The 20,838-nt window shown below is 29.9% G+C and overlaps 8 protein-coding genes across 11 annotated transcripts; 4 read left to right on the top strand and 4 right to left on the bottom strand.

Moving 5' to 3' along the window:
- Positions 1 to 139: 139 nt before the first annotated feature.
- On the top strand, positions 140 to 2,177 carry LOC139096683 (uncharacterized). Its single transcript, XM_070648413.1, has 2 exons — positions 140 to 358; positions 416 to 2,177. Exons 1-2 carry the CDS (start codon positions 222 to 224, stop codon positions 1,968 to 1,970), a joined length of 1,692 nt encoding a protein of 563 aa, XP_070504514.1. The 5' UTR covers positions 140 to 221; the 3' UTR covers positions 1,971 to 2,177.
- Positions 2,178 to 2,851: 674 nt separating this feature from the next.
- Positions 2,852 to 4,884, bottom strand: LOC139096696 (uncharacterized). The gene is made up of 6 exons (XM_070648432.1): positions 4,658 to 4,884; positions 4,348 to 4,416; positions 4,136 to 4,201; positions 3,868 to 4,070; positions 3,103 to 3,805; positions 2,852 to 3,041 (listed from the first exon to the last, which is right to left on the bottom strand). The coding sequence occupies exons 1-6, from the start codon at positions 4,760 to 4,762 to the stop codon at positions 2,970 to 2,972; spliced, it is 1,218 nt and encodes a 405-aa protein (XP_070504533.1). The 5' UTR covers positions 4,763 to 4,884; the 3' UTR covers positions 2,852 to 2,969.
- A 1,689-nt stretch (positions 4,885 to 6,573) lies between these two features.
- Positions 6,574 to 8,578, top strand: LOC139096726 (uncharacterized). Its single transcript, XM_070648468.1, has 6 exons — positions 6,574 to 6,783; positions 7,025 to 7,093; positions 7,240 to 7,305; positions 7,371 to 7,573; positions 7,636 to 8,338; positions 8,400 to 8,578. The coding sequence occupies exons 1-6, from the start codon at positions 6,679 to 6,681 to the stop codon at positions 8,469 to 8,471; spliced, it is 1,218 nt and encodes a 405-aa protein (XP_070504569.1). The 5' UTR covers positions 6,574 to 6,678; the 3' UTR covers positions 8,472 to 8,578.
- On the bottom strand, positions 8,473 to 10,883 carry LOC139096725 (U3 small nucleolar RNA-associated protein 4 homolog). The gene is made up of 3 exons (XM_070648467.1): positions 10,681 to 10,883; positions 8,757 to 10,614; positions 8,473 to 8,691 (listed from the first exon to the last, which is right to left on the bottom strand). Exons 1-3 carry the CDS (start codon positions 10,800 to 10,802, stop codon positions 8,572 to 8,574), a joined length of 2,100 nt encoding a protein of 699 aa, XP_070504568.1. The 5' UTR covers positions 10,803 to 10,883; the 3' UTR covers positions 8,473 to 8,571.
- Positions 10,884 to 11,446: 563 nt separating this feature from the next.
- LOC139096715 (probable E3 ubiquitin-protein ligase bre1) lies at positions 11,447 to 15,091 on the top strand. Of its 4 annotated transcripts, XR_011544995.1 has the most exons (7): positions 11,447 to 11,497; positions 11,605 to 11,717; positions 11,785 to 11,997; positions 12,065 to 13,286; positions 13,352 to 13,423; positions 13,998 to 14,075; positions 14,798 to 14,918. XR_011544995.1 is itself a non-coding variant. In XM_070648451.1 (6 exons), exons 2-6 carry the CDS (start codon positions 11,607 to 11,609, stop codon positions 15,031 to 15,033), a joined length of 1,851 nt encoding a protein of 616 aa, XP_070504552.1. In that variant the 5' UTR covers positions 11,447 to 11,497; positions 11,605 to 11,606; the 3' UTR covers positions 15,034 to 15,090. The 4 variants fall into 4 exon arrangements, 3 of the variants coding, with proteins under 3 accessions (XP_070504552.1, XP_070504551.1, XP_070504553.1); XM_070648451.1 differs by lacking the exon at positions 13,998 to 14,075 and having other exon boundaries at positions 14,801 to 15,090; XM_070648450.1 differs by lacking the exon at positions 13,998 to 14,075 and having other exon boundaries at positions 14,798 to 15,089.
- Positions 13,571 to 14,645, bottom strand: LOC139096717 (UPAR/Ly6 domain-containing protein rtv-like). Its single transcript, XM_070648455.1, has 3 exons — positions 14,495 to 14,645; positions 14,132 to 14,308; positions 13,571 to 13,812 (listed from the first exon to the last, which is right to left on the bottom strand). Exons 1-3 carry the CDS (start codon positions 14,553 to 14,555, stop codon positions 13,592 to 13,594), a joined length of 459 nt encoding a protein of 152 aa, XP_070504556.1. The 5' UTR covers positions 14,556 to 14,645; the 3' UTR covers positions 13,571 to 13,591.
- On the bottom strand, positions 15,056 to 16,391 carry LOC139096716 (soma ferritin-like). The gene is made up of 3 exons (XM_070648454.1): positions 16,220 to 16,391; positions 15,932 to 16,156; positions 15,056 to 15,870 (listed from the first exon to the last, which is right to left on the bottom strand). The coding sequence occupies exons 1-3, from the start codon at positions 16,319 to 16,321 to the stop codon at positions 15,676 to 15,678; spliced, it is 522 nt and encodes a 173-aa protein (XP_070504555.1). The 5' UTR covers positions 16,322 to 16,391; the 3' UTR covers positions 15,056 to 15,675.
- Positions 16,392 to 17,149: 758 nt separating this feature from the next.
- LOC139096659 (soma ferritin-like) lies at positions 17,150 to 17,898 on the top strand. Its single transcript, XM_070648379.1, has 2 exons — positions 17,150 to 17,686; positions 17,737 to 17,898. The coding sequence occupies exons 1-2, from the start codon at positions 17,150 to 17,152 to the stop codon at positions 17,896 to 17,898; spliced, it is 699 nt and encodes a 232-aa protein (XP_070504480.1).
- The last annotated feature ends 2,940 nt before the right edge of the window (positions 17,899 to 20,838 follow it).

Here is a 20,838-nt window from a genome sequence, read left to right as displayed (position 1 = left end):
CTATAATTCACAAAGTAAACAAAACATACTAGAAATGACGGCATTAAGCTGATTCACCTATAAAGATAACAATGAACGTTCCTTATGCATTTCATAAATAAATTTTTCGTTAGTAGTAGGCATGCTTAGATAAGATAACAATTACTAAAGCACTATTCAGCGGGAATTACTAATTTTCAGACATAGAATATGTGACACAAAAATAAAATAAATCAGAAAAAATGTTAATTTTGCTTTTTAAAGTCTTTATTATACTTAATTCTTCAGTGCTAACATCCATCGTAGTGTACAGTAAAGAAATCTGCCCGAGAGTATGCGTTTGTGATGTTTTTGAAGGCCAAAAGAGAGCTGACTGCAGGTAATACAAAAAAAATTTATCGAAATTAATGCAGTCATGAAATTTTGTATTTTTTAGTGAACAGCACTTAGTGTCGGCAGAAATAAACATTGCAAAAAGTGTCGAGATATTAAATTTAAGTGGAAATGAAATCACAACAGTGGATAATCACAACTTTAAAGAATATGATGAAATAATTAATTTATCATTAGCCAAAAACTCAATTCACACAATAGAGCTGTTTGCGTTCGGGAATCTAGCGAAATTGAAGCATCTGGATCTTTCGGAAAATCGGTTAGAATCCATGGATGATGGAATAATTGAAAATAATAAAGAACTAACTTATCTGGATCTTTCAAGAAATAAGTTCATGATGTTAGATGACAAACCATTGTTGATATCTGAATCATTAGAATTTCTGTCACTTCGTAGTTCTCATCTTTCACATATTTATGATTCATTTTTTAGTGAAATGCCAAAAATAATTGACTTGGATATTTCTGATAATCTTTTAAACACATTACAAAGCTCAGTATTCGATCCTTTGGAGAAAATCCAGTATTTGAACATTGAATATAATAGTTTCACATGTGACAGCACGTTAGAGCATACCTTGAAAGTTTTAAAGCTAAAAAGAGTTTTTGTAAAGACTGATAAATGCAATAAGCATTCCAAAAAGGTAATGTTTGAGAAAATGATAATGCTAGACAATCCAGAAAAGGAGACAAAAGAGGATGTTGAAATTGAACTTGTCTGGGGTGGCCAATTGCCAAGTGTGACCTTTAAAAACATTACAAACATTTCCAATAAAAGCATTTTGAAGCAAAAAATCGACGAATATTTCTTAGACCTTATAAGTAATCGAGAAGAACAGGATGATTGCTTAAATGACGAGTTTATGTCCTTGTTATGTGAATGTAGACAAAATTTTATTTCTCTATATGAGACTCAAATAGCAAGGACAAAAGCAATTGAAATACGATTATATGCCGTTCTGTATGTTGGAATTTTCATCGGCGCCGTCTCAGGATGCTGTATTTTTTATATTTTTAATTCTATAAAGAAAAAATGTGGAAATGCCATCACAAAACAAATGAAGAGACAAGAAATGCGAGATCGCGCTGTGAGAAATCACGAAGAGGACATTAGAAGGAGAAGAAGGAACAATAGTCAAGATCAACCACTTATTCCAAATGTTATTAATGTTCAAGACATTGTACGTACCAGTCACAATTTAAGACGTATACATGATCAGAATGAAAGAATCATTGAAGAGCCATCAACAACAGCACAATTGATTGACAGACTATTTCGGGATAGAGAAAGAAATGTTGTTGAAATGAATACAATTCCAGAAACGCCTGTACAGAGAAGACAAAATATACAAAATCCACAGACTGTTCATACAGACTCATTTTCATCATACATAGCATTAAATCAATCGCAAACAGAACTAAACCCTCAAATACAAATTCATTCAGACGAAGAAGATCAAGAACATTTAACTGAAAGAAGTGACATTTTTGAAAATGATGCAATCAGTGAATATGCATCGGCACTAGGCGACGGTTCAATTTTGAATATTGATAGGAGCTGTACTCCTCCTCCTGCTTATCGAGAAATTTTTGAATAGGTAAAGGATTGTTCACATGTGATGTACGGAATTCAGGCCACCTTCTGAATTGGGACTGTAAACTTCTAAACTTAGGATTGTATGACAGATGTTTGATGAAAAATGCTAAAAATTTAGAAATTAGTACTTGTTAATATAAATATTGGTATCACAAGGACTACACATGGACTGCTAGTCATGAAACTTTTTGGAATATTTTAACAGTAGAGCTAGGCAATATCCCTAGAACTAGCTTTTTAAATATTATTATTATTTTTCCCATACTCTACTTCCAGCGTACTTCTTACATTATTGCCTAAATTTATTACTCATATAAAATTACTAATAATTTTTAATCAAGTCTATTTATTTATAAGATAGGTCGATTTTTAAATGTGTATCCATTCCTATAAAACATAATGTATGTATACACATTAAGCATATGGAAATAAATTATAAAACTTCAATTAAAATGTATTACTCTTTATAATAATTTCATTTTCAGGCGTTTCGACGATATACTTCACAAGGACTCGCAGAAATCGTCAGTACATATAATAATCAAACGATTTGACTAGTGACTGATTAAGTTTGTTTTGTTGAATACTTCGGTATCAACATTACGAACTGTTTAAAATTTTTGCAGCGCTCAATCAAAAGCGAATTAAGTTTCCTCGGTTGAGCATACTAATATAAACCATAAAAATAATTAAATATATGAACTAATTCCAATAAATTGTATGTAAATTCTCGTACCAACGGACTTTCGTAGAATATATCATTACCGCCACAATTCAATTAAAGTCTCAATAAATCGGACATAAACAATCGAGTGAACATTGTTTCGATGTCAATAAACTAGAAAATGAACAAGCTGCTATGAAAAACGTAAATGCAAATGCTTTTTGTAAAAAATATAACTTTCAGGATTTTATTAAGTAATGGTAAAATTACACTTTTTGATATACATACGCAAAAGGTTTGTTAACATCGTAAAAAAAATAAAGTATTGAAATTCATTCACTTGCGCTTATTATTTGGAGAGTATAAGATAGATCTTCGATTGTTGCACATTCTGAGACGATAAGCAGCCTATATAAACATGAATGAAATTAATGAGTGTAATGATTATGAGAAATTAAATAGAACTTACTTCGTTCAAATCGAAATTGCCGTAATGGAAGTCATTCTTTTCGTTTTTAAAGCAGTTTCGGCGTTTCCGTTTTGTTCTTTGTACTTTAATTTCTTCTGCAATTTGTGGTACGATTAATTGGAAAATAGATAAGAATTCCTCCTTTGTGTAGTCAATTTTTGCTGGAGGTTCTTTTGGCAGTGGTGGAAATGATTTCATTAATTCAGCACTATCGGAACTAGCATTTGATGCCGGAGAATTACGCCTTCTTCCTCGTGTTGTCGTTGTTATTTTTAGGGGATCAATTTCTGGATCTAATATAGGACCGTCAGATGATTGATCTGAACAATCTTCGTCACTTCTAATGTATTTGACACCATCAAACTCTGAATACTGCTTATTATCAATTTGATCAATTTTGACTTTATTCAATGCACGCAATAAATTCATTCGACTTCCAGATATACTTTGCTGGACGGCATTTTGTTTCTTTGAAACGATTTTTGCATGTCTTGTTTCAATTGTTGAATTCTTTACAGACACAACTGTTTTCTTCTCAACTTTTCCCGGTGTACTTGATGGTTTACGAAAATTTGGTTTAATTAATGATTCTCGTTCATGTACCGATGATGAAGTTGGGGATGTTTTAATCAAATTTTGCTTCTCCATTCCCATCAATTGTTTCAATGCTCGTTCACTTTCATTCTTGACTCGAATCTCTTCACTACAAAAATAAATATATTTAATTTACTGCTGGATCTTTTTCCAATTATTTTTACAACTTACTACTTTTGCTTGAGTTCATCTTCGGACATTCGTGCTTTAACATTATTAGGCGTTATGCTGGAATTATTTTTTTGATAGTGATATTGCAAAGCTCGTGTTAGAAATCCTTCAGCTACATCAATATCCATTTTAACATTACATTGTTTTGACAACGTCTCATTGTACTGATTCAAACATTTTTTCACAATATCTATGAGCATTTTCTATGAATAAAGAAAATAATTTGTGCATAAAATGAAAACATCAAATGACATCATCAAAATTTTACCTGTTCTCGGCTAATGTCTTCCATTTCGCATTCCAAATCATCCATAAATTCACGAATTGTCGAAAACTATTTACGAGACAATAATATTTTCATTAAAAAATGTTCATTTTACCATAAATACATACATAAATGTGAATCATAAGCTATAGATATTTTGAATAATGTACACGATAATATGTAAATATGGCAAAAAGATCCAAGGATATACTCACATTTTTAGAAGGATATGTTGTCTCAATATTTTGATTTGATGACGTTGTATATAGTTTAGAGGATAATTTCTACAATAATCACAAACAGCACAGTCAGTCAGTTGTAATATGCAAAGAAGGAAAAAAATGGACCAACAACAACAAATCAATGTCATGAAAATGTTATAACAACGAAAAATTAAATTTTATCAATATAATACATTAAAAATCATTTCAATTGACTTCATACTAATCAAATAGCATAATTAAATCTTTATAATGAACAATTAATGTCTAATTACAGTCAAATTATGTTGCACTTTAATCTCACCTGATGAAATTTTATGATTAGTCTTAAATGCTTCTGAAGGTAAGTTATGTCATCAAAAATATCCGTACGAATCGGAAATGACTTCATAAATTCACTAAATTCCATTATTCACCTACTCTTACAACAATTATCAATAAATTTAATTAATAAACTTTTTTCTTCTTTCTTTTCTCTCCTCTCTATAATGTGAACACAACTTGCTTGCTTTGCTTTACACACTACTCTGTGTTCTTTCAAAAGTGTGACCGAGAAAACGATTTTTTGAATTTTTAAGACCGTTACTACATGAAACATATGATTTTTGTTTACTTAATTTTCATTTAATGAATTAACTTAATACATTTTAGTCGGAATATTCATTCTAAAATAGTTATGTATTTTACTAAACTTTCTTGAGAAAATGATTTTCTTCTTGATTTAAGGATTTTTTTGATAAAATTATATTTAAGCTAACAGCCACTCCTCGTGATGACTAATTAAGTACTGCTTTTGAGCCTTTTAAATAATCGTAACATGTTTTTATTGATGAAATTATTAAATCCATTGCTTTTTAATTAAACTGGTATCAAATACGATATTTTCAAATTTTTCCAATTTAATCTTTAACGTAAATATAGTTTTTAAATTGTGATCCTTTAATTTTTTCGAAATTAAAAAGCAAACAAAAAAATTTGCCAAAATTATATTCTTGTTGAAAGCTATGAAAATGTGTTATAAAATGTCTGAATATAAACTAAAAATAGTTGGTTTCTATTTAAAAATCATGAAGTCTCTTTCTCAAGTACTCAAGTACTCAAAATTCTACGATATGGCTTTATTAAAACAAATTTTTGTTTATTAATTTTTTATTGTTTTAATTTTTTGTTTAATTCGATTATTCAAAAATTATTCTCGAATTTTGGACTTAGGTAAACTGAAACTCAATCGCCTATATACCTATGATACAGCATTGCTCTATGTATGCTGGATATAGAATTTTGAATAATTAAAATTAACTCCATCATTTTTTAAGTTTATTGAATCGTCATCAAGAATTTGGAATAAGAAATTTTTCTAAAAATAAAGCCATCCTTAAAATAAACTTATCATACTCAAATATGTGCATCATATATTCTTAGAGATAAGAAATGAAAACAATGCTGTAGAGTAGGAAGAAAAAGAATACATAGCATTTTTGACATGCGGACAAATAACAACAAAGCATGGCATAACAAATTTAAAACAAATGTTTTATTCAACATGTGCGCGCCTTAATCTCAAATATCACAATACGTCATGATTTATTGATATCTTCAAGTCAACAACTGATAATTTTGCTGTAAATTTCAAATTTGTTGAAATGATTGAAATTGTTTTGTAATCTAAATTTTAATGCTAATACTCCAAATCCAGTTTATGGATGCTTGCATTAAACATCAATATCTCACGTAGACACTTTCAACATTTGACTCCTGTATGCAACATTTCATGTTTGAAATTTTTTATAACCATAATTAACAACTCAAACAAAAATACTAAATTCAATTCTTGGTAATTTGTAAAACATAGAAGAAGAGTCCATAAACAGACATAAATGCATACAAAAAAGTGAAAATTTGAAAATTTCATGATCACATGTTGAGTAACACAACAACAACATCAGGAAAACATTGAATTGTGCGATGTGTCGAAGTTTCGAAACATTTTGTCGTTGCTGGAAATTTAATTTCTTAATTAATTTTATAACGCCTTAAACAGTGTAAAATATACAGAATTATGATTAAATAAAATTAATTAAAGGTTCTTGGATATTAATAAATTAACTTTTGTGTAGATATTGAAAGAAATTTAGAAAACACGTTTTACTAACGGTCTTAAAAATTCAAAAAATCGTTTTCTCGGTCACACTTTTGAAAGAACACAGAGTAGTGTGTAAAGCAAAGCAAGCAAGTTGTGTTCACATTATAGAGAGGAGAGAAAAGAAAGAAGAAAAAAGTTTATTAATTAAATTTATTGATAATTGTTGTAAGAGTAGGTGAATAATGGAATTTAGTGAATTTATGAAGTCATTTCCGATTCGTACGGATATTTTTGATGACATAACTTACCTTCAGAAGCATTTAAGACTAATCATAAAATTTCATCAGGTGAGATTAAAGTGCAACATAATTTGACTGTAATTAGACATTAATTGTTCATTATAAAGATTTAATTATGCTATTTGATTAGTATGAAGTCAATTGAAATGATTTTTAATGTATTATATTGATAAAATTTAATTTTTCGTTGTTATAACATTTTCATGACATTGATTTGTTGTTGTTGGTCCATTTTTTTCCTTCTTTGCATATTACAACTGACTGACTGTGCTGTTTGTGATTATTGTAGAAATTATCCTCTAAACTATATACAACGTCATCAAATCAAAATATTGAGACAACATATCCTTCTAAAAATGTGAGTATATCCTTGGATCTTTTTGCCATATTTACATATTATCGTGTACATTATTCAAAATATCTATAGCTTATGATTCACATTTATGTATGTATTTATGGTAAAATGAACATTTTTTAATGAAAATATTATTGTCTCGTAAATAGTTTTCGACAATTCGTGAATTTATGGATGATTTGGAATGCGAAATGGAAGACATTAGCCGAGAACAGGTAAAATTTTGATGATGTCATTTGATGTTTTCATTTTATGCACAAATTATTTTCTTTATTCATAGAAAATGCTCATAGATATTGTGAAAAAATGTTTGAATCAGTACAATGAGACGTTGTCAAAACAATGTAATGTTAAAATGGATATTGATGTAGCTGAAGGATTTCTAACACGAGCTTTGCAATATCACTATCAAAAAAATAATTCCAGCATAACGCCTAATAATGTTAAAGCACGAATGTCCGAAGATGAACTCAAGCAAAAGTAGTAAGTTGTAAAAATAATTGGAAAAAGATCCAGCAGTAAATTAAATATATTTATATTTGTAGTGAAGAGATTCGAGTCAAGAATGAAAGTGAACGAGCATTGAAACAATTGATGGGAATGGAGAAGCAAAATTTGATTAAAACATCCCCAACTTCATCATCGGTACATGAACGAGAATCATTAATTAAACCAAATTTTCGTAAACCATCAAGTACACCGGGAAAAGTTGAGAAGAAAACAGTTGTGTCTGTAAAGAATTCAACAATTGAAACAAGACATGCAAAAATCGTTTCAAAGAAACAAAATGCCGTCCAGCAAAGTATATCTGGAAGTCGAATGAATTTATTGCGTGCATTGAATAAAGTCAAAATTGATCAAATTGATAATAAGCAGTATTCAGAGTTTGATGGTGTCAAATACATTAGAAGTGACGAAGATTGTTCAGATCAATCATCTGACGGTCCTATATTAGATCCAGAAATTGATCCCCTAAAAATAACAACGACAACACGAGGAAGAAGGCGTAATTCTCCGGCATCAAATGCTAGTTCCGATAGTGCTGAATTAATGAAATCATTTCCACCACTGCCAAAAGAACCTCCAGCAAAAATTGACTACACAAAGGAGGAATTCTTATCTATTTTCCAATTAATCGTACCACAAATTGCAGAAGAAATTAAAGTACAAAGAACAAAACGGAAACGCCGAAACTGCTTTAAAAACGAAAAGAATGACTTCCATTACGGCAATTTCGATTTGAACGAAGTAAGTTCTATTTAATTTCTCATAATCATTACACTCATTAATTTCATTCATGTTTATATAGGCTGCTTATCGTCTCAGAATGTGCAACAATCGAAGATCTATCTTATACTCTCCAAATAATAAGCGCAAGTGAATGAGTTTAGTCAATATATTTGTTAAATGTAACTTACAATTTCTTAAAATGTGAATAATTCATTTATTTTTTTTAAATAAAAACTTCAGTTTCATTGAAATTACATAGCTCCAAATATTTTTCTTCTCAGTGGTGCAGGCAGATTCTCGGTCAATGAAACAGGATTCATTTCAAGTGCTAAGAGTTCATCATCTGACATCCAGTTTAGGTGAATTAAATGCTGAAATTATATGTATTGATATTAGATTACAAGTAAGGTTCAGGAACTGATAACTAAGTACTTACTGTGTCAAGTTTCTTAGCTACTTTCATTGTGTATGCATGATCTCTGTTTTCATTAGATTTTTTGGATCTTTTACTAGATTTCTGTTCATCAAGTTCATTCGTCTTTTTAATGACCATAATAGAATTATTGCATGAAAAGATGATTGTATTTGAATTCCTTGGATCTAAACAGATGTCCTGTATAACAAATCTTGATTCAGCTAGATTCATTCCAAACTGGATATAAAACTCTTCCAAATCATATTCAAAAATTCTATTATCAGCATATGAAATCACAAGTGATGGATGGTTAACTCGAATTTTAATGGATGTGGGTGGGCATGTGTATTTAGGTAAGTTATTACTGTAAGCATATTTTCCTTTCTTCATGTTCCATATACTAACATTATTACATAAACTTGCGAATGCTAGATACTTTGAGCAACTTGAGACTGCCAGTAAATGAATTAAATCTTTATGATATTCACCTAGACTAATTGTTTGATGATGCTCAATTAAGCCTGAACTTATATCAAAAAGCATACATGAGTTGCCATTTAGTGTTATAAGCGTATTTGAATCGTGTGAAAAAGTCATAGATGTGCAATTAGTAAGTTCGCTTGGAATATTTTTGACACGTTTCAGGTCTGGTTTTGATCCTTGAATAATGTCAAAATGGAAAAGTCTTACAGATGTGGCTGTCGAGTATGATATCCATTTTCCATTATTTGATATTGCTGCGCAAACAACCATCTCATCTTGTTTACTTCGTAGCTCTAAGTATTTTTCAGGATACTTGCTGATTTTGTAGAAATTACTTTTGTGGCCATTTGAATATGATTTAAAACTGTCTAGTTCATTATCCTCATCTTCAACTTCAGTTGATTCTGTTTTCTCTTCAGCAATATTGTCATTTGGAGTTGCCAATTTCCATAACTCCAAATAATTCGGATAAATCATTAACATCATTCTTGCTTCTTCTGCTGTCATAGCAAATGGACGTTTTAAGAATGGTCCAATTTTATCAATGATTTTTAAATCTCCTGTTGAAATTGATAAAAATCCATCAACTCCACCTGAAACTATTTGTTCACTGTCTATTCTTACAAGAGTCAAAATATCATGTGTATGAAGTTTGTATCTCTTTGCAGTTCTAATCCATTGATCAATATCCGTATTATCTTTAGTTGTTTTAATTTTGACATATTTCCTTACAATTTGCTCGATTCCAGAGCAGTAAAAAGCATTTTCGTCTTCAGAAGTAGTTAATGACATTATATCAAAATTTGAAGCTTGAATCCAATCAACTTGTGTACCAAGATTTCCATCCCAAAATGTTATCCTTCCTCTTGAGTCTCCAGTTATGATTGTGAAGTCTTTTAACACTTCAACACACCAAACAATTGTTTCTTGATGCTGTTCAGCTCTTCCAGTACTCATTTTGTGTATTACATGACCAGTTTTTAAGCTCCAAATTTTTACAGCATCGATTGAGCCGGAAACTATACAATCTCCTGCTTCATTGAATTTACAACAGACTATTCTGTGATCTTGTCGATCCAAAACTTTGACATACTGCAAATCATCGTCACTAACATCAAAAACATTAATAAAACCTTCTTCTGTTCCAATAGCAATTCGTTCCGTTTTCTTGTGATAATCAATGCAAATTCCTTTGTCACCTGTAAGCAGTAAGTTTCTCTTCTTCGATAAAGTTTTCAAGTCATATTCAATGATTCCATCCCCTGAAACTGATATTGCAAATAATCTATCTGCAACCCAACAAACTTGTTCCAAAGCACAATTAATGTTTCCAGTTATTACTCGCTCAATAAATGGAGCACCAATAAAATTCCATATTTCTATGCTGAAATCATTCCTGAAAAGATATTTATTTTACATTAATTATATTTGGATATAGCAAAAATAAACAAAATGTAATTACCTTAATACAGCCAACTTTTTAAGCTCATGACAATATGAAAAATGTTTGATTCCTCTTGCCTGTATGTTATAGCACTTGATTCCATGCAATTTCACCTCGTTTGACATTTCTTTTAAATGCATTTCTTAATTTTACTATTTTTTACATGAACGATATTTTTCACGTGTTTTTGTTTTTAACAAAATCTATTCGAATTATTTTTTCGAAGAATCTGTTTCGAAAGAAAAGCATGAAACACCTTTATTTACGTGAATAATGCATAAAACGCCTTTTTCAATTTTCATTTCTGTGTTAATTTTATGTAGTTGATATTTTGTGAAAATGAAAAAAGATAACGAATTTTTAATTTTTAAATTTATCACAATCCATCAAAAAATTACCAAATCTATTTAAATAGGGTATAAAATTTTAATTGGATTTTTCTCATTAATTACACACAATTCGCATAATTTGAATACTAGAAAGTAATCAAACTATAGCAATAAATTATCTAAAATATCCAAATATTATAAAAATATCTTAATTTATTTAATATTTGGACATCAAAATAGACAATGTGATTCGAATGGTTATGTTTCCTAAAAATGCGCTAAATTTAGATAAAAGCGGGATTTTACTCCAAAATGATTAATTTAAGTTTTTAATAAGTTTTGAGTGATAAAATAAGTGCAAATATAATATAATTAATATATTTTAGTCATTAAAAAAAAAGTGTTGGTTAAGATAATTAAAATCAAATTCAGTTTAAATTAAAAATCAGTTTTGGCTGATAATAATTTTTAGCTGAATTTTAATCAACAACAAAAAAAAGATATAAGTAAGTGTACTTTTAGCGCCAGTTTAAATAAACAAATGTTTTACTTGTAACATATTGATAAATTAAAAATTGTCTAATAAAATAATTCATTATTATTGAAACTTTAGATATGAAAGGAAAAGGATTTTCCTCGTGTTTAATGTGCGAAAGCCAAAATGATTTGATATTAGGAAATCAACTGATTCTCAGGATCATTCAAGCACGATATGAAACTGATATTGTAAGTTAGAATTAATTTCATAATTATGTAAAATATTTTATTTGTAATTGAAAAAAAAACGTTATAGTTTGATGTCATGCTTCAAAATACAAAGATGTGCCCAAAATGCATAGGTCGATTTCAACAATTAAATGAATTTTGTGCAATTGTTGAAATAGCTGCATCGGATAACCATTCACCAGATAATGATAAAATTAACTGTGGAATGTGTCATTATCAATATTCGCCTTATGAAATTATGCCGTCGAGTAATACTGTTGATTCTGTAAAATGGTTAAAGGCAAGTTGCTGGAAAATTATGTATAAATTTATATTTATTGGTTTTACTTTAAAATTATGATTAATAGAAATGCGAAGGAGATAAAGTAATAAGTTGTTACTCTTGCTATAACTTCACTCTTTTATACAACGAAAAAAAGGAAGAATTGAATAATCTTTTGGATTACTTTCACCATGCACTCAATAATTGCAAAGTAATAGTTAAAGACTGTGGTCAAAACGCAGATCTTCACGATGATTCAGTTAATTATGAACAAGAACAATTTTTTGGAACACTATCTTTAACACCGGTCGCAAATAATCGATCAATTCAAAAGCGAGTTAGTTTTGCACCTGATGAAGAAATTATTCCACAGCCTCAAAAAAAGAAGGTAATGGTGACACGAAGAAGCTCCAGCGTTACACCAACGCCCCTGGTGGAGACTGCATCTTGTGAAAATATAAATTCCGTTAACAATAAAACTCCTAAACATCAGACCCGAAAATTTAGAAATTCAATCGGAAGTGTACCGCGAGTTGTAAATCCAACATTACTAAAGGCACATCCGTCTAGATTTTCAACGGGCAGTAGTGAATATGCTTCAAATTTTGAAGCTTTAAAGAGAGAACATAATATAGTTGAATGCTTTGTTTTGTTGCAAAGATTATCGGTATTTCCATCGGAAGAGGTTGAAGATGATCTGAAAAATAAAGTAACCAAAGTCAGTGCAAAGAAGAAACAAATCAAGATTAAACTAAATGCAAAATCAAAAGTTATGAGTCGTCGTATAAATAGATCACTAACTTCGGAAAGGAAGAATAAAGCTGATGAATTAGAAAACAGTTTGAACCTTGAAATTGTTTTAACAGAAGATAACTTGAATAACAGTCAATCAAGTACATTGTCGGCTGATCCATTAGATGCAAATAATGAAGAGGGTCATAACGATTCCACTTCATTAGATGATACTTTACCGATTATCAATCATGAACATTCCACCGAAAATGTTGTCCAAATAAGAGATGAAGATAACAACAACCAAGTCTCTTTAAAGGAAAATAATGATGTAATAGAATGTAGCACAAGAAAGACTAGAAACAGCACAGGGAAATTAACTGAATCTACAAATGTTCCTGAAAGCCAAAGAGTTAGAAAACGTAAAACTAACGTACATTTGCTTTCATGCAAGTCAATAAAAAAGCAAAAATCTCCAACTTCTCAAAAAAAAAAGCTTGAGGATTTGGAGTCAAAAATCAATGAAAACATTAAGATTGAAGCTGAAGATGTAATCGAAGAATACTTATCATCAGGTTAGATGCATTATATTTTATTGCATTCTATACATATTTTACTGAATATCAAATTTTATTACAAGAAACTGAAGAAAATTTAGAAGAATCCTATTTAACAGAAATAGAGTTCCTACACCCACAGTACAATAACAAAGGTACAAACAAATAACTTTATTCAATAAGAAAAAAATTATTTTGAAGCCATTAGTTTAAGTTTAAGTTAATTCAAATACCAGCATGTTCCTTATTAATTTTTATACTTACCTGCAATCACTCTTTTATCAAGAATTATTTGAGCTATATTTTAAATTTATTTAAGGCGATCATAACTTTATTGAAAGAATTTTTTGTGCCATAAGGAGTATAAAGGATGAGATTATAAAAACTTTTGTTATATTATGATGTTGAACAGAACTATTACATAAATCTCCTTGACAAAAACACATAAATACTTTTTTATGATTATATACTGTGTAAGCACAACGATCTTCTGAATCATCAGGGCCTCTCTGGACGCACATTCTTTGTGTTGCCATATCAAAATCTAAAAAATGAAATCAAGTGATTCACATATATTATTTATCATTGAAGCTTATTCATTAACACAAGGGTGTGCCAAATGATAATTTCTTGCTTGGAATTCTTTTAATAGTCTTATTAGAGTCTGATTTAACATATTTTAATCCGTTCCATATTTTTCAAAATTATTCGATTAATGCATAAACTAAGCATGAAATCAAATTCAAGAAAATTTTCAAGACTGGTCAAAATTTGGAATCGCCAGGACTTTCTTGCATAAGTTAGCAAGTAAGTAGAAAATAATTTTTTAAAAAGCCCATTGGCACAATAATTCGATTACTTACCGTCCTCTCTGAATGCACCCGTTTCACCTTCAATAACTTTTCCACACCATCCACTTGCACAAGGAATTGCTGTTACACCAGGTTCCATGTCAATATGTGATGCATTAAATCGAAACGGATCTTTACAGCTTCCTAAATCTCCACGCGATCTACATTGATAGCACCTTTTGATCAGTCCTAAAATAAATGAATTTTAATAATTTACTTCCATGTCTTAAAAAATCATTTTCTTCCTTCTTTCAAGTTAAAATAAGACAGAAATAAAACTTGTTGACCTCGAAGTGCATTTACTCAGTCTTTTTATATTGGCGAAAGTGAAAGAACTTAAATGTCAAAAGAAAGTTTCAAGATTATTGAACTAACCATTTGCACTATCACTAATTAATGATATCACAGCTACAAGGAATATGAATTTATGTAACATTATTAGATAAACACGTTTATGAGACTTAAAATTTAACTAAGAATTGAGAAAAAGTTAGTAACAAAAAAAGAATTCAACAATCATGAATTAACACTAATACTTTTGTAACTTCTGGTATGTTGAGTAATCATTAAAACTGTTCAAATGTTTTATTTACTTCCCATTTAATACTGATACTCACCATTTTGCGTTTCCAACACAAATTCATCTGTAACGTATTTTTTTCAATTCTTTATTTTTAGCAGTAAAATTTGAATCAACAACGAATTATAATGAAGAAATGGACTTACTATCAACGTCACAAGAAAACTTTGTGTCATTATCATCTGAAGATTTAAATATGAATAATGTCGAGTATTTGGAAGAGTCTCTAGAAGAAATTATGAACACAAGACTTTCGCCAAAAAATGATGTCTCATATCCAATTTACACAATGGACCAATTATTAAATGAAGATTCCCTGTTAACCATAACATGAATTGATGAAATACAATATAGACTATTTTATGACAGAATTAATAAAGATCTTTATTTTTATGTAGCAATATAATGAAAGTCCTTATTCAATCTTCAAATTTTGTGATTTTTTGGAAGCTAGAAAGCAATGTACTAGACAAAACTCATGGACATTGAGTTAATGACTTAGATTCTTATTGTTTCATTCGAAAAAGATCACAAAAATTGAATGTTAAACAGGATAATACATATTAAATATTCAACCAGGAAATCTTAAAAATGACATTTTCCCAGCCTGAGCAATGATTAATTGATATACATTATTAAATTATTAATTCACTCCACAGAATATCCTCCAGAAAATTCTAAAGCCTCTTTTTCATTCTATTGATTTAATGCTGCAATATGTGATCATGATTTGGAATAGATGGATATCAAATATTCAAAAATTTTTAGTATCAAAGCATCAAAAAGACATCAAGCACCTCAAAATAGGAAAGATTAATTCTAGACTTGGATATTCGTAAAAACATTTGACTCTTCTAAATATATGTTGAATAAGTAAATCTCAATACAAAAACCGAACTAACACTACACTTTTATGGCTAATGTCCATGTCTAGCTTACTTCTTTCCTCATGATATTGCAAAATTATTGTAATGATTTAATCCTTATTTTCATTCAAATGTTTATCGAACATATAAACTCCTAATCCTTCCCCACAACGTTTTAAATTTGTTACATGATCAGCTATTTCCTTAATAGCTTCTACTTGTTCTTGTAAGAATTCACTTTCCAGAAAATCACACATGTTCACGTCATTATGATTAGTTGCGATTCCATGAACTTCGAGTAATGACTTAAATGTAAGATATTCAATTAATAAAGTTGAGAATAAAATTTAAGTAGGTATTAGTTACCTCGTTAACATTCTTTTCTAGTTCCAGAGCCTTTTCCATAGCTTCAGCAGCTGTATATTCGCAAGGTGTTTCTGGATTTTTGATATCTTGTAAAATAATTCTTCCACCACGTTTATTCAAATATTTTAATAATTTCATAGCATGTTCACGCTCTTCGTCTGATGAGTGCTTGAAATACCAATGCATTCCTGGCAATGCAACGTCATCGCGATCAAAAAAGTATGCCTGATAATCAGAAAAATTGCATAATTTTTTCAAAACAAATTACAAGATTGTCTAATTTTTTACCATTGACAAATAAACGTATGAAGCATATAGTTCCAAATTGATTTGCTTATTAATTGCAGCTTCACAGTCTTCGTGAAAATTTTGACGAACTTGACTTGCCATTTTTGTCTTAAAAACTATTAAAATTTTATTATAATATCAGATAAATGAGTCACTGCACTTTTCTTATCCTCAAAACGCAATAATAAAACTTGTTGTTGTCGGCATGTAATGAATATTTTGCGCATGTCCATAAAATGTAAGACTGCACGTGGACAATTTCAAGAATCATTTTAAAAATTTCTCAACATTTATGTCTATAAAATAAAAGTCAATATTTTTATTCTTGCCTCAATCCAATTAAAAATTTAATTTTATGGCCTTGTTCGAGGCTGCCCGATTTTGATAAGAATCAGCCATAAATCAATGACGAAGGGAGAGGGAAAAAAAATTCCTCTTTGGAGACAAAAAGTTATTGTCCCTTTTCATGCCTATCAATAATATGCAACATACATGTCACCTGTTTTCAATTTCTTATAGAACTAAACAAGTGTAGCAAGCAAAAGGAAGAGGACGAGGAAATGAGAAAAGAGATAATGAACAAGAAAATTGAATTATGTGTGTTGTGCTCGATACAGGGCGCCAATGAACGAATTTTTTTGAAAAATGATCTTTTCGCTTCTTGTTTCTGCTTTCAAACATAAATTTATGTGATGACAGGGATCCTTTGTTTTCCTTTTCATACTGCGTATCCTTTTAAATCGATATTTTTATTTACTTTTTAAGGATCAATGTGTGAATGAATGTTTTGAAAAGAGAATTTAACTTTTTTTTTGATCGCAGTGCTCGTTGATTTAATTTTTCATTCATTTCAAATTCATCATCCAGAGAAATTACATATTTTTCACATCCACATTTCAGAATAAAATTAATTCATCAACTATCGTCAAAATGAATTTCATATCAAAATTAGCAAAATTTAATCCATCAAAGAACATTCTGAACTCAATTCGTAATGTTAGCACTTCCAACTATCTCAAAGATGTTCAAGATAATAACAAGCAATCAAATTGCTGTCCACCTTGTCCACCATGTAGCATGTATTTTAAGGAGGTTGAATGCAAAGTTAACGAGCAAATTGCACTTGAATTTGTCGCCTTCTACAACTACTTAGGAATTTTTAATCATTTTGGTCGATCTGACATAGCTCTCAATGGATGTAAGCACTTCTTCTTGAAATGTGCTGAAGAAGAGAAAAAGCATGCCTTAAAGTTGTGCAATTATCAAAACATGCGTGGTGGAACTGTTAACTTGATGGATGTTGAAAAACCTATTAAGTCATTCTGTACAGTCAAGGATGCATTCATTTACTCTCTACAGATGGAAAAGAAAATTACTGAAAAATTGATAGACCTGAAAAATGTTGCTAAGAAATGCGATGACTGTGTTACTCATGACTTAATTGTGAATGAGTTTATAAAGCATCAGGTAAGGATATACAATTGATTATTGGATATTTTCTAATTTTTTAAATTTAGTACAAGTCAATTCAGTCATTGAATGGATATCTCAAGAAACTGGAGCTATTAAAGGACAATTGTTCTGGAATTTATCATTTCGACAAGGAACTTCAGGAAAATTTTGATGTTTCAAGGGCATTGATCTTGCATCTCGAAAAAAGGAATCGTCACGTTGTCTAACAATAGCTGCACATAATTGAATTGAAATTAAATTTCTATAAAATTGATATTAAATAAATTTATGCCATGCGCTTAAATTGCAGGAATTTTCGTGATTTTTGTCGGGAGCTTCTTAGACATGGTCTAGAGTGGCTTGACATGATAGGAGCGTAATTATGTGAATGATTATTCACAGCGAGCCTGTCCCCATTCACGGCAGCACCAGATCATAAGATGTACTCGTGCAGTTTAGTGTGACAAACAAGTCTATGAATTAAGTCATGGTGGCGTACCTGAGAACTGAATAGTAGTAATGACTTGAAAACACCGGTAGCTGCACATAATCGAATTGAAATTAAATTTCTATAAAATTGATATTAAATAAATTTATGCCATGCGCTTAAAGAGAAATAGAGAATCAGAAACAAGATATTTGACGATTTTATTTGAGTATAAACGGATTACAATTTATGTGATAATAAAAAAGCTCATAGTTGCTTGTATTTTACGACCAAACACTATGACAATATTATAAAAATATGTAAATTGAAATGTTTATTATAGACTCTATCCTATGTAGAGTGTATAAATATTTATATTTTACTATCAATATGAAGAGCAATGGGAAGCTGTGAGTAGTGGCATTAAGAATTCATAAATTTTCGATTTTTTCCTCTCATTTCATTTCTCTAAATGTTCAGGTATCAATTTCACACGTACATATATGCATATACATTTATATGCTGTGCCTGTGAGAAATTATTATTGTGCAACATGATATAATGAAAAATGATTCTTTTTATTGTAAATTATGCAGATGCCAAAACTTGAAACGCCCAGTTTTCTTTTGTTAGCTGTTGAGAAGGTAACTTTAAGTAGTTTTTCCTGTGCAATAATAAAATATTTACTTAACTTTTCAACATGTTGTTCCATCGAATTTATTTCTCTTTTAATTTAATTTTTGAGGATGAACAAGTTTTATAGGACTAAGTGTATGGAGCGCATTTCATTTTTTGCTTCTAATACTCTTAAAATCTTAATGCAGACTTCAACATATTTATTGACTCATTTTGACTTTATTTTTCAATCCTGCTATCTGGATTTGGTCTCAATTTACGGTTTTTGAGATAGTCATGGAGAACCTTTAATAGCAAACATATCTGAGTCCATCCTTGGGTCACAAAAGGCTATATATCCACTTTACATCAGGATCAATGAACTGACCAAAATTTTCTTTTAAAAGGTTTGAAATTTATGGACAGTGAGTTTAAATGAGTTCAATAAAGTCATCAATCATCTATGTATGTCAACAAAGTGCCTGCAAAATCCACAATTTATATATACTGAAAAAAAAAAAATGTTGAGAAATGTCTTAAAATAAAACACATTGGCAATTCCAACCCATTAAATTAAATGTTCGTAAATCATGATTTGTTATAATAGTTATGAGCACATACTCACGAGAACTGATACTTATGATCGAAAAGTGATAAGAAAATGTTAATCCGCCTTTTCTTGTGTATACATATAGGATGGCGAGGCACGTAATTTAATAACATGAAGCATAATGCGAAATTCATTGAAGGAAAGGCGCTTAAAAGAAAATAACAGAGATTACTAATGAATCATCTTTTTATTCAATTTTCCTTCTTTGTGCACATAGTAATTTGCCTTGCATTTTTTTTTATAATGATAGGTGTCATACATCGGGTGGCGTGCAATTAGGATCGATTAAATGGGTGGTCTAGATATCATGCAATCTCTTCTCAAACATATTGCCATTCATACATGTTCTTCCTCCTCTCTCGTGGGCTTTCATCTCCTCTTTTTTTTCAATTAGACAATTTTACCCTCCGCACATACTCTTCATTTCAACATCATATTGGAAATTTATGATATGGATTTTTATAATCTTGTATTGTGTGTTGAAGGAATTTATAATGGGCAGTTGCCGTTGCATAAATTATTGTCTTGATAACACAGTTAATATGATGCGAAAGGTTCATGCCACAATAAATTACGCGTGGACTCTTCTTTTAACTTTAAAAGTAAATGATTAATTGGTAACAAGTTTCTTAAAATTCTCATAAATTTATTGAGGGAATGTAATGGAACTAAAGAACATGAAAATTGAAAATATTGTTATTTTTTCAAAGATTTTTTATTAATGAATTGCAAGGTTCATTAAAAATTTGGAAATCGATTTCTTTACACGAATTAACATTGTGATGGAATGATGAAATTGTTACCGGGGCTAGTGAGGGGTTTTGGGATAAAAAAACTATTAAAGACAAAAAACTATGTGTCGTGAAACTAGTGTCAAAATGTCATGAACCGTATGCCGTAAACAGTTTCGGTCAAGGATTTCCTTCAAAGTGTGGCTTGAACAACACTGATCTAAACATTCGATCACAGGTCTACTCCCTAACTCTGATATTGAAAGATACCAATATAATTCAGCATAATTAACAAGTGGTAAAGTGATAATTTTTTGTACTTTACCAAATTACATCTGTTATCCTGACTGAATGTGATCACTTTTTATGATGTTTCTAGATTCTAGTACAAGTTTTTCATGACAACCTGATGGTGGCTACATGACATCCAAGTGCTAATTTTAATGACAGCTAATAACCACTAGAAGCCCCTTGACTGCCATGACTAGTTTGTGTCGATCGGGTTTGTTAAATTTGAAAATTAATATTTTTGTTAAGTATCAACGCTACAAGCATAAATTCAATTAATATGCCATAAATTATTATTCTCTTTATCTGTTTGAGGATGTTTGATAATTATTTATTTGATTTAAAGTTTATGCTTTATTTATTTCATTTTTGGCATGGATATATGTATAATTAAAATGGTGTTTCATTTCACCTGTTAATAAGAAATATATTCGATTTTAATTATTGACAGCATTTTATGCCTCAGCAACAGCAGTATATGTTTGGTGAATTATGA

The sequence above is a fragment of the Chironomus tepperi genome, unplaced genomic scaffold (genome assembly GCF_022539635.2).
Source record: "Chironomus tepperi strain 1889 unplaced genomic scaffold, CSIRO-AGI_Ctep_v1 contig_398, whole genome shotgun sequence".
In the NCBI taxonomy this organism is placed as follows: domain Eukaryota; kingdom Metazoa; phylum Arthropoda; class Insecta; order Diptera; family Chironomidae; genus Chironomus; species Chironomus tepperi.
The sequence above is the reverse complement of the archived record's forward strand: the minus strand, read 5'-3'. Positions and strand labels throughout refer to the sequence as shown.

Bases quoted from the DNA above. Each gene is read 5' to 3' on its own strand.
- LOC139096717 (XM_070648455.1), bottom strand. From the start codon at position 14,555: ATGTTACATAAATTCATATTCCTTGTAGCTGTGATATCATTAATTAGT. The intron at 14,309-14,494 runs GTTAGTTCAATA...CATTTATTTTAG, and splicing joins AATTAGTGATAGTGCAAATG to GACTGATCAAAAGGTGCTAT. The intron at 13,813-14,131 runs GTAAGTAATCGA...TTCATTTTTTAG, and splicing joins GGGTGCATTCAGAGAGGACG to ATTTTGATATGGCAACACAA.
- LOC139096696 (XM_070648432.1), bottom strand. From the start codon at position 4,762: ATGGAATTTAGTGAATTTATGAAGTCATTTCCGATTCGTACGGATATT. The intron at 4,417-4,657 runs GTGAGATTAAAG...TGATTATTGTAG, and splicing joins TAATCATAAAATTTCATCAG to AAATTATCCTCTAAACTATA. The intron at 3,042-3,102 runs GTAAGTTCTATT...ATGTTTATATAG, and splicing joins GCAATTTCGATTTGAACGAA to GCTGCTTATCGTCTCAGAAT.
- LOC139096683 (XM_070648413.1), top strand. From the start codon at position 222: ATGTTAATTTTGCTTTTTAAAGTCTTTATTATACTTAATTCTTCAGTG. The intron at 359-415 runs GTAATACAAAAA...TGTATTTTTTAG, and splicing joins CAAAAGAGAGCTGACTGCAG to TGAACAGCACTTAGTGTCGG.
- LOC139096659 (XM_070648379.1), top strand. From the start codon at position 17,150: ATGAATTTCATATCAAAATTAGCAAAATTTAATCCATCAAAGAACATT. The intron at 17,687-17,736 runs GTAAGGATATAC...TTTTAAATTTAG, and splicing joins ATGAGTTTATAAAGCATCAG to TACAAGTCAATTCAGTCATT.
- LOC139096715 (XM_070648450.1), top strand. From the start codon at position 11,607: ATGAAAGGAAAAGGATTTTCCTCGTGTTTAATGTGCGAAAGCCAAAAT. The intron at 11,718-11,784 runs GTAAGTTAGAAT...AAAACGTTATAG, and splicing joins CACGATATGAAACTGATATT to TTTGATGTCATGCTTCAAAA. The intron at 13,287-13,351 runs GTTAGATGCATT...TTTTATTACAAG, and splicing joins CGAAGAATACTTATCATCAG to AAACTGAAGAAAATTTAGAA.
- LOC139096716 (XM_070648454.1), bottom strand. From the start codon at position 16,321: ATGGCAAGTCAAGTTCGTCAAAATTTTCACGAAGACTGTGAAGCTGCA. The intron at 16,157-16,219 runs GTAAAAAATTAG...TCTGATTATCAG, and splicing joins CATACGTTTATTTGTCAATG to GCATACTTTTTTGATCGCGA. The intron at 15,871-15,931 runs GTAACTAATACC...CTTACATTTAAG, and splicing joins TAGAAAAGAATGTTAACGAG to TCATTACTCGAAGTTCATGG.
- LOC139096725 (XM_070648467.1), bottom strand. From the start codon at position 10,802: ATGCATTTAAAAGAAATGTCAAACGAGGTGAAATTGCATGGAATCAAG. The intron at 10,615-10,680 runs GTAATTACATTT...ATATCTTTTCAG, and splicing joins AAAAAGTTGGCTGTATTAAG to GAATGATTTCAGCATAGAAA. The intron at 8,692-8,756 runs GTAAGTACTTAG...ATATAATTTCAG, and splicing joins TAGCTAAGAAACTTGACACA to CATTTAATTCACCTAAACTG.
- LOC139096726 (XM_070648468.1), top strand. From the start codon at position 6,679: ATGGAATTTAGTGAATTTATGAAGTCATTTCCGATTCGTACGGATATT. The intron at 6,784-7,024 runs GTGAGATTAAAG...TGATTATTGTAG, and splicing joins TAATCATAAAATTTCATCAG to AAATTATCCTCTAAACTATA. The intron at 7,094-7,239 runs GTGAGTATATCC...TCTCGTAAATAG, and splicing joins CAACATATCCTTCTAAAAAT to TTTTCGACAATTCGTGAATT.